Raw genomic sequence first — 14789 nt, forward strand, 5'->3', positions numbered from 1 at the left:
ACACCCCCAGCCCCCCCGGCCCGAGGGCCCCAGCCTGCTACCTATAAACTGCCACAGAGCAAAGCTGCGGCGGGGCATTGCACACACTCGCATGGGTCTCAAACATGGTCGTTTAATAAAATCTCCTTTTAAAATAACTACAATCCATAGAATAACAACGGTCTCAGGGAGAGGGGCAGCGACCCACGTGTAACAGCACGGCAAAGAGAAAGGATCTGTGCAGTGACGACCGCTGCCCCCCAGCACTGCCACGGGGCCATGCTGCCATCCCCGCTGTGCTGCGCCTGCAAGGGGCCTCCTGCATGCAGCAGGGACACCTGCAGCTGCAATGCCTGTGCCGGGCTCTGGAGATGAAACCACATCTGTGAAAAGCAACCCCGAACTCATCCCAGGCCCTGTGCCAATGAGATTGCGGGGTTGAGGCCAATGCAGTGCAGACTTCGGCTTAGAGCATCAGGGATGTGTCGGCAGCAGCTGGCAAGGACACAAAGCCCTAGGCTCCTGCATGCTCTACACGGACACAGACACGGGCAGAGGGTGCAGGTGGGGGGTGGGAGCCCGGGGTAGACGGAGGAGGCTGTCCCATCTCACAGAGAGATGCTTGGGGCAGCTCCACAGGGAGGCTGTGAAAGGTGTGGGTCTGCCAGGCAGGGCCGTGGACACAGAAGAGCAGGTGTTGGGGGAGATGGCATGCAGGGGGTGCCCCTGCTCGGCACTGGGCTCAGCCACGCTCACCTTGTGGGCACCGTGGGGCTCAGGGAGCAGCGCAGCACTGCAGAACAGCGAGTGCCCCTGGCCTGCAGCTCCTGCGCTCCTCTCCTTCCTCCCCCATCGGTTTAAAACTGAAATGCTGAACCCCTTCGGACCGTTCATCGCACCGAGGCCTGGGGTGAGATCCCAGCGAGCTGCAAGGACCTCGAGGACGACCCCCGCCTGCAGTGAGCCCAAAGGATCCCCCCACCCCGGGGCTCGGCGGCTCCGGGACTGCTCTCAGCTCCGGCCCCACGGGTTGGACGGGGCAGCTCAGGGCCACCTCACAGCGGGTCGCTGCCGCGCTGAGGATGCAGCATCGGGACACGAACCGCCGCCCCCCCCAAAGCACAGCACAGCGGGGATCCCCGGCCCCCTCGGCCCTCGGGGTGCCCCGGAGCAGCGGGCGGCTGCAGGGACGCGATCACAGCGGCAAAGAGGACAAGGACGCTTGAAGCAGGGCAGCCCCCATCCCACGGCTGTTAGTGGGTGTTTATTGGGCAGGCGTCGAGCAGTCCGGCGGGGGGGGGCCGTGCCCTGCCCGGGTCGTGCGGTCCGCAGAGAGCTCGGGCGCGGGGTGTTACGGGTGCACCTTGGGGTTCGGGGGGTGCAGGGAGGAGTCGTCGAACAGCGGGTTCCTCACTTCCATTTCTCCGGTCTGCAGAGCGAGATGGAGGCGAGAAGCGGCCGGTCAGGGCCTGCGGCGGAGCGGGTCAACCCCCCGTGCACAGCGCTGGGCCCGGAGCCCTCGGGGGGCACAGAACTCCGTCCGGGAGGCCCGGAGCCGCGTTGGCAGCAGTGGGGTTCATCGCCCAGACTGCGCCAACTGTCCCTTAATGGGCCTGTAAAGACGTAATGATGACCCTTAATCTGAGCCCTGATGGTCGGGCTCCGCACCATTACCATGTGAAAGGCGGCTCCGAGACCGCTTTGTGCTCTTTGTACCCAGGGCTGTCAGGAGCTGCCCTGCCTCGGGGTCCCTTCAAGCGGCAGGGCCAGAAGTGGCCCCTCCGGCCCCGGGAGGCGAGGAGCCGCGACTCTCCGTGCTCGGGGCCAACGGGACGGGACGAGACACCAGCCCCGCGCCCACGTCCCGGCCCCACAGAGGGGCACCTCTCGGGACACAGCGCAGCAGCCGTCGGGGCAGAGGGCACAGCGTGAAGGCAGACGGGGTCGGCCGCCTCGGGGTTTGGTGAAGCCGCCTCGCCTTCTTGTGGGTGCGGGGACCCGCAACCCCCGCAGCCGCAGCCGCCCTGCAGCCGCCTTACCGGAGCCAGCCCGGGGCACTCGTACACCGTGAAGTCTCCGTCCTCGTTCTCCTCATCGGATGAGGCGGAGTCCGGCACCTTGGGCTCTTCTTTATGCCTGTGGGGAGAGGTTGGCGAGAGGGGAGTCAACGGGATCCCAGTTCATGGGACGGCCACCCAGATGGTGCTGCCCGAGGACAGAGCTGGGGTGGGGGGGTTCTGGAAGGACAAGCTGTACTCGTGAGCTTTTGGGATGCTCAGCCGTGGCAGCTCTGGCAAAGGCGAGGCTGCTTACTTCTCCATGGAGAGCATCTGCTGCTTTTGGTGCTGGTAGTGGTACATCTGGGCGCTCTGAGCCAGCGTCTTGTCCCCAGGCTGGAGAGAGCAGCGGCAGCGTGAGGGCAGCGCTCCAGAGAGCAGAGTGCCCAGCCAGCAGGGCCCCGTAGGGAACACATCCCAGCCCACCGCGACAGCTCCTTACCGAGATCTTGTCGTAGGGCAGAGGACTGGCCACTCTCTGTGCTGAGTAGTCTGCTTTCTGTGCCAGCCTGACCTCCTTCTGCAGCCTGACAGGAGGAGAGGACAGTGCTGGCAGGAGCAGCTCCAGAGAGGAGCAAGTGCCCTCCCACCCTGATCCCTGTTCTGTGCCACGGCACAGGAAAAGTTACAGCCACTTCCATCCCACAGGCCATGGCACACAGGGAGCTGGAGATGAGCCACCAATGTGTGGTGTTGGCACCCAGTGCTGCAGTGATGCCACAGCAGGTGCCACCGCTCCCAGGAGCCTGGGGTGTCCTACCACTGTCCTCCAGCCCCAACTTCAAGGGACACGAACACTATTGTATCTGCATTGGGACCATCGAGGACAGCTCTTGCCTTTCCTCCAAGCTCTCCCCAAGCCCTGGAGAAGAGCATGAGAAAAGCTCCCTGCACGGGGACACTGAGGGACACCGAGGGATTTACTGTTACCAGCAGACCCAGCTCACCTGCACCAGCAGACTGCGGCCACAATCAGAGCGGAGATCCCAGCCAGTGTGCACACCACAATCAGCCCTGCAGAGGGAAACTGTGCTGAGCCCCAGGGCGCGGCAGCACCCCCAGCACTGCAGAGCCAGCCCAGGCACCGCCCGTGTCATCGGCCTTACCGAGCACCACATCGTCATTCGAAGGGACGGGGGCTGCCTCCACAGGGTGCTTCGGTGCAGTGGCAGTGGTAGAGGTGGGGAGGGTGGCAGCCGCCTTGCTGCCGGACGGGCCACTCTGCAGAAGCTCCTGTCTCAGCCTGCTGGGCGCTCGCTGTCTCCCGATGGGGGCCGGGGTGGCTGCAGGACAAAGCCAGGTGTGAGCAGAGCGGTGTGAGCAGAGCGGTGTGCCCGGTGTGTGGCCATACAGTGGGGGCTGTCGCAGCCCAAACCGCTTGGGCGAGCAGGGGACACCTCAGCACTAGGGCAGGGCCGTGTGGCCGTGAGCCTCTGCCACTGCCACCCATCCCATTCAGGAGCTGACAGAAGCCCTGGTGTAGTCCCCTGCCTCATCAGCTCCCCACAAGAGGCCTGAGAGGGACTTCACCAAGCGCAAGCAGCACTTACTCCTGGGCTTGCCATCTCGCAGGGCGTGGGGACGGGTAGCATCTTGCCTGGCCAGCACTTCTGCCAGAAAGTCGATTTCTTCCTCTAAGCTGGGAACAGACGTCCTCCCTGCACCAAGAGAAACACGGGCGTGAGGTGGGCACGCGGGCCGGCCGCCAGGGGAGAACCCCGCCTGGGGTCAGAGCCAGCATCACCCCCGATGGGGCTCAGGCGGTGCTGCAGAGCTCAGCCCTGGGGTGGGGTGCCCTCCTGTGGGGCTGCAGCGCAGAGCGACACTGAGCTGGAGGGGAAGCACCGAGCCTCGCTCGCAGCGCCTGCTGCTCACATATGCGGCTTTTAACAGGATTAAACTCAACTTCAAAGCCAGAAGTCCTCCGTGCTCCCTCTCATTGCTGCATTAAGGCTGTCCCCAGTGGGAAGCCCTGGAGGGTAAATCAAGACATACAAAGGCAAGGTGGTGCGGGCAGCTCGGTTCCCGGAAAATTCAAGGTTATAACAATCGCAGCTCCTCTGGAATTTGTCATCACTTGGAGTGTTTGGAAATAAACACCGATCCCTCCCAGCTGGGCACAGAGCCCCTCGGCCGCCCCCGCCTGTCCTTGTGACTCACAGCCACTGCCTTCTGCCTGAGCCAAGCATCAGCCTGAAACGGGGACACCCGTGGGCTGGCCCAGGAACCCACGGCCAGGCTGGAGTGCAGCAGGACAGCGAGGTCACAGCTCAGCACCTATGTGACCCGTTCCACCTTAGCTCAGCAGAGGGAGGCACAGCCCTCGTGTTCCCAGAACTGCTCCTCGTGCTTCCCTGACTGCTGCCTTCTAGGATCACAGGCTCGGCTGAGAATCTCAGCCCCTGGTTTGAAATGTGTGCACACAAGGCTCCAAGATGAGCATGAAGAGCCATCACCATAACCCTAACCGTAAGCCTAACCCCAAACTTAACTTAACCCTAACCCTAATCCCAAATTTAAGCTCAATCCCAATCTCAACCCTACCCAGAATCCCTGGGAGAACTGGGCTGTGTTTGTGCCTGTAGTACTGTGGTGCAGGGCCCATGTCACAGCCATGCTTTGGGCAGCTGCTGCCGTAACTGCTGACGTTTCCGGACCATTGATGTGATGTGCCTAAAAAAATCTAAAAAATGCAAAAAAACACTCAAACACTGAGCAGACAGAAAGGGCCACTCACAGGGTTCTGTGGGACACAGAGCCCAGAGCTCTCCCAGCATTTAAAGCGGCGTTAGAACATTACAGCCATGCGCTCGCTTTCAGCAGAACACAGGCAAGTGACTCACCTGCATTAACCAGTTCTTATTTCCACATTCCCTTTCAGCTGCTAAAAGTCCCCACACCTCAATTTCACTCGGTTTGAAACAAGCACTCACCTCTTCATTCTTGTCCATTACATTTTTTAAAGCATTTAATTTTAACATCAGCAGAGAAATAACTTCCCCAGCGACCACCACGTCTGTCTCCCTGCAATGCAGGCAGGGGCACCGAGGAGGGAGCAGTGAAGCACCGGCGCACAAAGTGCAGCCCTGCCCCAGGACGTGTGAGGGTGAAGGGCAGTGCGGGGGCACAGGGGGTGGCTGGCCTGCTGGGGGCAGCGGGATGGCAGGGCGTGGGTGCCTTCTGATGGCAGGCACCAGCTCCCAGCCTCGGCACTCCCTGCCCACGGTCTCCTGAGGAAGGCAGAAGGAGGAGGGATGCGTGTGGGCTGCGGTCCCAGGTGCACTGAAAGCAGGAATGCCCAAATGCTGCAGGCAGGCACAGCAGCCTTGCTACAAATCCCCTTATCCACACCATCCTGCCTCGAGACTGCAGATCCCTCCTGAGTGCTGGGAAGTGCAGCTAAAGGGAGTGGGCCGGCCCAGTAGCCCCCTTCCTTCTCCCTCACGCTCTGTAGGATCACCCCCAGCTCCACCAGCCCCAGCTGTGCTGCGAGCTCCATGCCACGGGGACCGAGCAGCAGCAGCAGCAGTGACGCTGAGCACAAACTCACTGTCATTTCAGTCCCGCTCCTCCCAAAGCACGGGGGGCTCAGACCCCGCCACAAACCCAAGGTGGGCTCGCAGCATGCAGGCAGAGTCCCGCACAGCCCATCTCACCTCTGTGCTGGTGCTGCGCAGGGTACGCCGAGACCCCCATGCACGCCGTCACCAACGGGAGGAACACGCGGCTCACGTGCATCATCTGCTCCAGACCCAAAGCAGCACTTCTTGCCCCGCACAGCCGAGCCGGCAGCGCACAGCTCTGTGCCCACACCAGGGAGAGGAGCCCTGGCTCCTGCCCACGCTGCTGCCGGGAGCCAATCGCAGGAGCAGCACTGCAGTGAGCAGCTGGGATCCCGGGATCGGTGTCACTGGCAGTCGCAAGCATATGAAGGATGCCTGACGCTTTAAAGGGGCTGCGTGGGCAGCACGGCTGTGTGGGCAGCACCGTTAAAGGGTTAGGCATCCTTGAGGGCATGGCAACCACTGTTTCCAAGCTGGCAGTGCATCTTCCCCCCCCCACCACCACAATGCAGCTATCGCAGCTCCTCTGCACCCCTGCAGAACCCTGCAGATGCACTGATGCAGTCAGGAGCCAGGCACTGCCTGAGCAAAACGCAGGATCAGCACTTAGGATGCAAAAGCACCCAGAGAGGAGTCAGTGCCTCCCTGCAAAGGGCACTGGGCAGCCTCAGAATGCTGCTGGACTCCAGCATGCTAAAACAGAGGATTCAGGAACCTCTGTTTTCTCCTACATAGACAGGGGCTGAAGGAGAGCCAGCTGCCGGCATGCTGCCTGAAGCCACAGCTGGGATGATGGTGGCTGTAGGGATGGGAGGGGCAGAGGTGGGGGCACCCCCAGCAGAGGATGCTGCTTGAGGCCCCGCATCTCCCTGCCACACCGACACAGAGCTGGGTTGCTATGGAGATGCAGCACTTCCAAGAGGAAAATTTGCTCCCAAGACTTCACAGAATAAACTCAACCCCCCCCAGCAGAGCCCACAACCAGGACACCCACCCCTGCTTGCTGCTGAATGCCATGAACAGATCCTACCCCGGCACGCATCCATCACCCCCTTTCCAGCACCCATCCCCTCTGACTGACAGCGCCTAGCTGCTTCGCTCTGTGGTTCTCCTCTCCCATTTAGAGGTGCCCATCCAGCAGGAAGGGCCGGCCCCAGGCACACCCAGCACAGGCTCCTTGTTCCCAGGGATGGGTATGAGGGTGGGAGAGGGGCTGTGCCAGGACCGGTGCCGCTGTGCTCCCAGCTTGGGGCAAAGACTCAGGACCCCCTCCCATGGGGTGCAAGGCTGAAGTACGGGCACGTACCGCTGGGTGAGCGCTTCTCCTGCAGGCAGTGTCCATGGCTGTCCTCCAGGAAGTTGGGCAGGCAGGGGCCGCAGGTGCTCGATCCCAGCGGGCAGAACTTCCGTCGCTGCAGGGCGCAGTCCAGGCGCCGCGGACACGGCTCCGCTGCGGACAGGAGGAGAGGTGTCAGGTGGAGCAGTGGGGCTGGGCGCTGCCTGGGACCCCGAGCCCCAGGGCCCCACCTCCCCTCGGTGCCTCCTGCACATCCCTGTCCCGTGCTGAGGGCTCAGCCCCTGCCCACAGCACCCACACAGCACCGAGTGGCTGCAGCCAGAACCAAATCAACACGCAGCCGATACTCGCGTGGGAGCCATCATCAAAAATGGCAAAAAAGCAAAAGCCCACTCCTGGGCCTCAGCGCTGCTGCTTGTCACCATCACGAACAACTTCAGTTCTTGTCCCTCCAAGAACAGGAAAAGGAAACTCGTGAGACTGAGACTCGGGTGTCGGGGTGTTGGGGAGTCAAAGTGTTGGGGTGTTGGGATGTCAGGGTGTCAGTGTTAAGATGTTGGGATGTCAAGGTGTTGGGGTGTCAGATTGCCAGGGTGTTGGAATGTCAGGGTGTTGGGATGTCAGGGTGTTGGGATGTCAGAGCCGAGCCCAAGGCCATCTAGTTGGAGCCAGTGCAGGGCTCAGCTGTGCAGAGCGTTTGAGAGGTGAATTAATGCACAATGGGAAAATAGTTGGGGGGTTAGGCACGGGAGCTGGACTTCCTCTACTTGCCACTCACCCACCCTCGTCTCTCACTCAAGGCCATGCTGATTTCGTTTAAAACCACACCAAAACTTCAAACATTAGCTTCAGTGCGGAGAAGGCTCCATGGGGACGCCCATGGCCCCACAGGAGGCAGTGACGGACACACAGCCCTGGCGTGCTCAGCCAGCACCCAGCAACCAGTTAAATAAAGCAGCCTGCAATATATAATAGGTCGTTATCTCTGTTTGAGGAACGAGCTGTGCTTGTGCAGCTGTCACGGGTTGGGATTAGGAGCGAGACAGACGGGCACTGATCTAATTAAGCTCCCGATGTTTAATCAATTGGTGTTTAGCGAGCAGATATCACCACAGGGTGTGCTGCTGGGGCTCCATGTTTTGCCATGCTGGCTCTGGAGCCTCTGGAGCCCTCCAAAGCCCTGCCCTATGCCCCAGCAGCCAGGCCGTGGGGCCCAGCACCCAACTGGGAGCAGGATGCTCCACTAAACCTCCCGCAGGTGGCAGCGATAGCCAGTGCAGGCAAAGGCAACCTGGCACCAGGTTCTGTGGGGACCCATGGAGGAAGGCTCAGCGCCCCAAGGCCAGGCCCCAACAGGAGGGCTGAGAGAGCTCAACACCTCGCAGCCAGCGTGGAAAAACAAACAGCACGGTGAGCCTGAGCCAAGGGCATGTGGGAATGGATCCAGGCCTGAGCACAGGAGCTGCTCAGTGAGCTGCTGGGTGCACGCACACACACGCACACACATCCCAAAATGGGTGACTCTGGGTCAGAGAGCTCCCCAGAGCACTCCCCATCCCCACGGACCTACGTGGGGACAGCTGGCACCAAGGCCACATGCCTGCCAGGGCACTCTGACGGCACGTGGAGCTGCTGGCATTCACAGCCCCAGGGAAAGGGTTTTGTTTTTTTTTTCACATACTTGCCAAAACACACAGGTGAAAATGAAATAAATTCTAGGAGGACATCCGGGTATTAATGGAACACAGGAAACTCCCCTGGTGCATAAATGCAGCAGGTGAAAAGGTAAAAGTTAACGTAAGAGGGAAATTAATCAGTGATATGAGTGCTGCACACAGGTAACACCCAGCCTCCGGGCTAACACGGCCCTGCTGCCAATGGAACAGGCACACAGCACACCCAGTGGGGCACTCAGGAGCTCAGCAGCGCTCCCAGCAGTGCAGCAATGCATCCAGCAGGGCACTCAGCAGGGCAGCAGTGCACCCAGTGGTACCCAGCAGTGCACCCAGCGATGCAGCAGTGCACCCAAGAGGCTGCTGGGGAGCCTCCAGCACCGCTGTGGGCACGGCCCGACAGCACTCAGCAGCACAGCTAACGACAGCAGAGGGCACGGCAGAGTGCAACGCACCGGCACAGCTGGTGGGAGCCCGCAGCGGTGCTCCAAGGTTGCTCCTCCTCCGTCCCGGTGACGTGGGAGCCGCTCATTGCCTGCCTGCTTGCCTGCCTGCTCCCGAGCCTTTCCTGTGAGCAGGCAGCAGCCGGGGCTTTCCTCCCAGCCTCACTCCAGGTGCTGTGCAGCAGCTGTGTTCCCTTGCACGGCCATGTGCTGCTTGACCTCAGCTCGCAGCCCCTTGGCAGTGCCACGCTGCTCACATCACTGCTGTGCTCCTGTCACCGAAATGCAGCACAGTGACCCCTCTTGCCCCCGGTGCTCCACAAGCAGTTTCCCTAAGTGCAAACCCCAGCGACTGGATTCTGGGACAGGCACAAAGAGCTGACACGTTGGCCCTTGCTCTTGCACTTAGAAGCAGGCAGAAAACCTGCACCAGCCACACTGCACTGCTGCTCCTGGGAGCTGAGCACACGGCCATGGCCACGCAGCCCACACCCCGTGCCGCTGCCCTGCCACCACCAGCCTCCCACACAGCCTGCATCGGCGTTCCTGCCGTGCCACGCCAAAGGCTGCAAATAAATCACCCCGCAGCTTCGCTCACCTCCCGGTTTGGCAGCTTTGGTTGAGCAACACCAGCGCCTTCCCCAGCCCGTGCCTCGCGGCACTCGTCTTGTTTGGATGTTGTGCTCGCCAGCCAGGGTGCAGAGATCTGGCACAGGCCGTCCCCAACGCGCCCCGTGCCACAGTCACGGGTAGGATCCGTGCCAGGGTCAGTGACAAGGGGCAGGGCTGGGTCTGCCTGCCCCCAGGTGGCACAGAGCAGGGGACGCGCACAGGGATGAGGTCACCACCACCTGCCTCACTGCTGGGAAGAACGCACAGGGGCCTCACTGCAGAAGAAACCCCTCCCAGAAGTGCCCTCTCCTGTGCAAGTTGTAGGAACAGGACTTCACTTAATTGCTCCTAGAAGCCCTTACTGGGCAGAAAAATTACAATTCACCGCCTTGGCAATTTGCAGGGCACATTAAGGAAACAGGAGTGGGATTAATGGGCACTGCAGGAATGGGAGGTGGCAGTGGGAGGGATGGAAATGGCTCCTGAGTGCTGCAAGAGCAGGCAAGCTGCTGGCATGCTCAGAACCACAAGAGAGCCGGGGGGCATCAGGGAACAGGGACAGGGACCCACAGGTGGGTCGGTGGTCACTGTGGTCACACTGTGCTCCTCCTGGGACCAGCTCTTGCTCAGCTCCAGAGGGAGGTTTTGGTGTCAGCTCTGCAGCAGCCGGGCAAGCCTCCAGCCACAAGTCATTAGCTTCACATAATCAGGAAGAAATTAAAGAAAAAAAAAAAAGAGAAAGAAAGAGGAGGAGAAACAGATGCTGCACACAATTTCCTTGGTGCAAACCAAGCAGCACGTAGGCTTCTCCCGGGGCAGGCTGATGGGGCACAATGGGACGTGGATGGAGCAGGGGAGAGCTGAAGTGCCCCCCTGGGGACCGCGGGCTGTCAGCGGTGCCACAAAGCACCTTGCTGTCCTTGCAGCCTAACATACCACCAACCTTCCTTCTGGTGACCCGACAGCTGCTGGCTGCAGCAGGCAGAGACAGCTCACGGCAGAGACCCACGGCCTCAGAGCAGCAGTGCTGCGCCCACTGGGGCCAGATGCTCCCACAGCCACTGCCCTCCCGCACCTAGCTGGTGGCCCACACCTCCAGGAGACATTTGGAAGCCTTTAGTGAAGACAGGTCAGGCACGATTTTGCTAACAAAATCCTCTCTAGCAGTTTGGAGGCAGCGGCAGCAGCACAGTGAGCTGCGGGGGGGTCTGCCTGACCTGCCCGCGCCACTCGACCACATGCTGCCCCCAGCCCCAGTGCAGCCCCCAGCCCCCAGCGTGCCCAGGGATGTGGACAGTGCCTGCAGCTCCAGGCACAGAGGGCACATACCCCTCACAGGGGGCCTTGCAACCCTCACTGGGTGTATGGTGCCTTCCCACAGCACGGCCACGTCCAGGGCCCCGGGGAAGGGCTGCAGGTGAAACAGCTGAGCAACTGCCCAGAAATTTTTTGTTTTTTTTTTTTTATCCCCCGCGAGAAAGAAGCTGGCTCCAGCAAATCTTCTCGTTTCCAGCCAGAAAGCCAAGAATTAGCGCTGCCGGCAGCGCACCGCAGCCCAGCGCCAGGTCACATTACCGGCAGATTATCGGGGTCTCTCTCTGCCAGCTTAGCGGGCGGCTCGCAGATAATCCCCGGCAGCCACACAGCGCCGCAGCATCCCCAGCAGCGGGACCGTCACCGTGCACAGAGCTGGACTCTGTCCCCACGCTGTGCCACCTCCGCCTCCTTCCCCAGAAGGGAAACCAAGGGCAGGAGCCACGCTGGGCTCTGTCTGAAAGCCAGAAAGGCGCTGCTCGGGGCAGCACGGTGCTGGACACAAAACGGAGCAGCCGTGATTGCGGTGCTCCACGGACGGGAGGCTGGAATGAAGGCGTCCCGCTCTGCCTGCGTTTTCTTCCTTGAATTCAAAACACACAATGGGAGGAAACGGAAAATGCCCATATGGGAACAGGAGTCGGTGCAGCGCGCTCCAGCAGCCCACACAAAGCGCTCAGAGTGGGGGGAACAAAATGCTTCGATCTGAAGCTGCCCGAGCCCTGGCCTGCTGCAGCACCGGCACTGCCATCCCGCCCACCCAAGGGCTGCTACCCAGCTCCAGGCACTTAACGGCCACTTTCTTCCCCTTGCAATTATCCTTAGTTCATGAAACGGCTAATTATAGGCCTGCTGCCTCCATTCGGTGCTCTTATTACCCTCGCAACAGCTGCTGTAGATAAAGCATGCAGAGCACAGGCTGGGAGAGGCGATGTGGCCCCGGGGCCGGGCAGGTGGGGAGCAGAGCCCCACAAAAACACCCGGCTGTGGCACCACGGGAGCAGAGCCCAGGCCCAGAGCAGGCACACAGCACCACATGCATGGCCCAGGCTGGGGTTAATGCACAGGACAGGAGCGATTGCTGCCCCCCGTCCCCAGGGGAAGGGCCACCCCTCCCATCTCCATCAGCCCCAACCCCGTGACCCGTCTGTCCCCATCAGCCCCCACCCTGTGACACCCCTATCCCCAGCCACCCCCTAAGCACGGAGCCGGTATTAAGCCGATTACGTCCCTTAATACTCCCATGGCCCAGAAGGACTGTTTCAGGCAAATGTCTCAAACTCATCTGGGTGTGCCGGGGGGGGTCAGCTCTGAAGGGGCCACGACAGCACCAGAGTCTCCTGTGGCAGAACAGCTGTGGGGGTAACCCCTGGAAAAAAGGCAGCTGCAACCCTGGGTGGCAAAGCTCAGCACAGTGGCCCTGGCCAGCAGGGATGGTCAGCAGCCTCCTCTGCAGCAGGGGTTTGGGTGACATCCATCTGTCACACAGGCATGGAGAAGAATATTGACCATCGTGACCACGATGACTCAGACGATGCTCTGCGTCTCAAGAAAAAGCAGAGAAGCCTGGAAGCACAGCAGACTGAAACAGCAACGCCACAACCTGCGTGGCATGGGGCTCCAAGACCACTCCCCGCTGCCATCTCATGTGGGAAATCTTTTCATTTATAATAACAGATCAAATTTGGTGACCAAATTTCTCAAGAAGCGGTGAGAAGTCTTGACTCTCACTGATGCTCTGGAAAATCCAGCCAGGAAACACGAGTGCTGCTGGGAACCGTGCACACTGGGCAGACACGTGGGGAACACCAAAGCTCCAGCATCAGCTGCACCACCTCCAGCAACAGCTGTCGCTCTCCTCCATCCCAGAACAAGGTGAAGACGTCCCCGTGCCACACACCATCTGTGTCCCAGGGGACTGCTGGACCTCCTGGAAAGGAGAACCAGTGCTTCCCTTCCTGGCTGTGCAGCAGTGCCCCAGTGGACAGCAGCCGGGCACAGAGGGACAGGGCAGGGCAGTCCCAAAAGGCTCATGGAGACAGAGCCCGTGAGTCCCTGCGTGCCCTGCAAAGCCAAGCTCCCAGGCACAGGATGCTGCTGCCGTCGGCACTTCCAAACTGCAGCACATCCCCAGCCTCCGCCTTGGGGAAAGCCGACAGCAGCCTGAGCCATGCTGCTGTGGACAAACCAGGCCCTACAGCACAGGGCAGCCCCTGAGGACCCCCCAGCCCAGTGCAGGAATGGTTCCTCAAGGAGAAGCGCTGCCCTGAGCTCACAGTTCCAGGTGAACCACCCTAGCTCTGCGGCGGCCTTAAATTCAGAGCCAGAAAGAGGCTACGCTGGAGGGCTGGTGGCTGCCCAGCACATCTGCAGTGTGCGTCACAGTCCCTGGGTGGCTCTGATGGCTGCCATGGCCCCAGCGGGGTGACAGTGGGCTTCACCCTCACTGCGTGTGACCATGCAGAAACCTGCCTGCAGCCCCCTGGGGAGATGGCCAAACCTGTCTGCAGCCAGCACAGCACCAGGCAGGCTGGGCAAACAATGCCTGCCTGCAAACAATGCTGGGAGCAGAGGGCAGCCCCGGCCCTGAGCAGCCAGTGGGGCAGAAAGCACTGCCAAGAGGTGTGCAGGAACACCATCTCTGCAGCAGCACCCAGCAGGGCACAGGATCACAGCCCTGGGCACGCACCGGGCCCTGCAGAGCTGCACGCTGACAACCGGGCCTTCAAAACAAAGCGAAATCCCCTGAAGAAAAGAGAAAGCAGGCCACGCATAGAGCTGCTGGGAAGGGAAGAAGAAGGAAAAAGGAAAGCAGGAGCAGCTCCCGCTAACGCGTCGCCCGACGAGCGCCCCGCAGCACAGCGCGCAGCAGCGGGGGGTGCAGCGCCCTGCCCGGACTGACGCATCCCCCGGCGCTCGGGCGGCACAGCAGCTCCATTTGTTTGTTCTCCCAGCGCAGCCATCGGAGCGCAGCGCACAGCCCCGCGGCGTTCGCTCCCGGCGCCGTTCCGGGGCCGTCCCCTCTCCCGGGCCGCTCGGCACCTCCCCGGGACGCGGTGCGGGACGCCCCGGACCCCTCCGCCCTCGGACCCGTCCCGGAGCGAAGGACGAGCGCCGCGGGACAGCGGGCGGCAGCGCGGGGAGCGCCGCACCGAGGGACGCCTCCCATCCCGCTCTCGGTCCACCGCCGCGTGCCGCACCCCGGACCCCCCCACCCGCCGGGGAACCCCTTCACCGGAGGGAAGCGGAGCCGCTCCCTCGGCTCCATCCCCCGCGAGCCCCCAGCCCCGGCCCCGGGCAGCCCCTCCCGCCGCACGGCCCGGCCCCGAGCCCGGCGCGGCGGCACGGGGGAGGGCCCTACGGTGCCTCCCGGCCTCGAGGGGCGCCGGGCCCCGGGGCGAGCCGCGGGTCCCCGGGGCGGGGCGGGGCGGGGGCCGAGGCCGCGGCGCGCACTCACCGGTGCGGGCGGCGCGCGGGCGGCAGGCCCCGAGGGCGGCGAGCAGCAGCAGCAGCGCTCCGCGGCGGGCGGCCGCCACCATCCTCCAGCGGCGCGGGCGGGCGCGGGGCCGCGGGGCTGCGGGCGGCGGCGCCGGGCTCGGCGGGGCGGGGCGGAGGCGGCCGCCCCCTGGCGGGGCGGTGCTCGCTGCGGGGCCGGAGCCGCGGGGCCGCCGCCGCACCTGAGCGCGGTTTGCTTTTGCGCCGCCGCCGCTTTGCGTGCGGTCGTTTCTGCGTGCGCCGGCGGGCGGATAACGTCACGTCCCGCAACCAGAAACGCGGTCCTCGCCCCGGGAGAGAGCGGCGAGGGGCGGAGATGCTGCTGCGGAGCTCCGGGAGCGGAGCTGAGGGAAGAA

The 14789-nt window shown here is 62.4% G+C and overlaps 1 protein-coding gene across 2 annotated transcripts; it reads right to left on the reverse strand.

Annotated features, from left to right (window-relative positions):
* Positions 1 to 96: 96 nt before the first annotated feature.
* NPDC1 (neural proliferation, differentiation and control 1) lies at positions 97 to 14566 on the reverse strand. Of its 2 annotated transcripts, none has more exons than XM_085239483.1 (9): positions 14396 to 14566; positions 6906 to 7049; positions 3587 to 3694; positions 3143 to 3319; positions 2984 to 3050; positions 2479 to 2563; positions 2293 to 2372; positions 2019 to 2115; positions 97 to 1408 (listed from the first exon to the last, which is right to left on the reverse strand). In XM_085239483.1, the coding sequence occupies exons 1-9, from the start codon at positions 14475 to 14477 to the stop codon at positions 1331 to 1333; spliced, it is 918 nt and encodes a 305-aa protein (XP_085095609.1). In that variant the 5' UTR covers positions 14478 to 14566; the 3' UTR covers positions 97 to 1330. The 2 variants fall into 2 exon arrangements, with proteins under 2 accessions (XP_085095609.1, XP_085095610.1); XM_085239484.1 differs by lacking the exon at positions 14396 to 14566 and adding an exon at positions 4581 to 4719.
* Positions 14567 to 14789: the final 223 nt, after the last annotated feature.

The sequence above is a fragment of the Meleagris gallopavo genome, chromosome 19 (genome assembly GCF_905368555.1).
Source record: "Meleagris gallopavo chromosome 19, MGAL_WU_HG_1.1, whole genome shotgun sequence".
Classification (NCBI taxonomy): domain Eukaryota; kingdom Metazoa; phylum Chordata; class Aves; order Galliformes; family Phasianidae; genus Meleagris; species Meleagris gallopavo.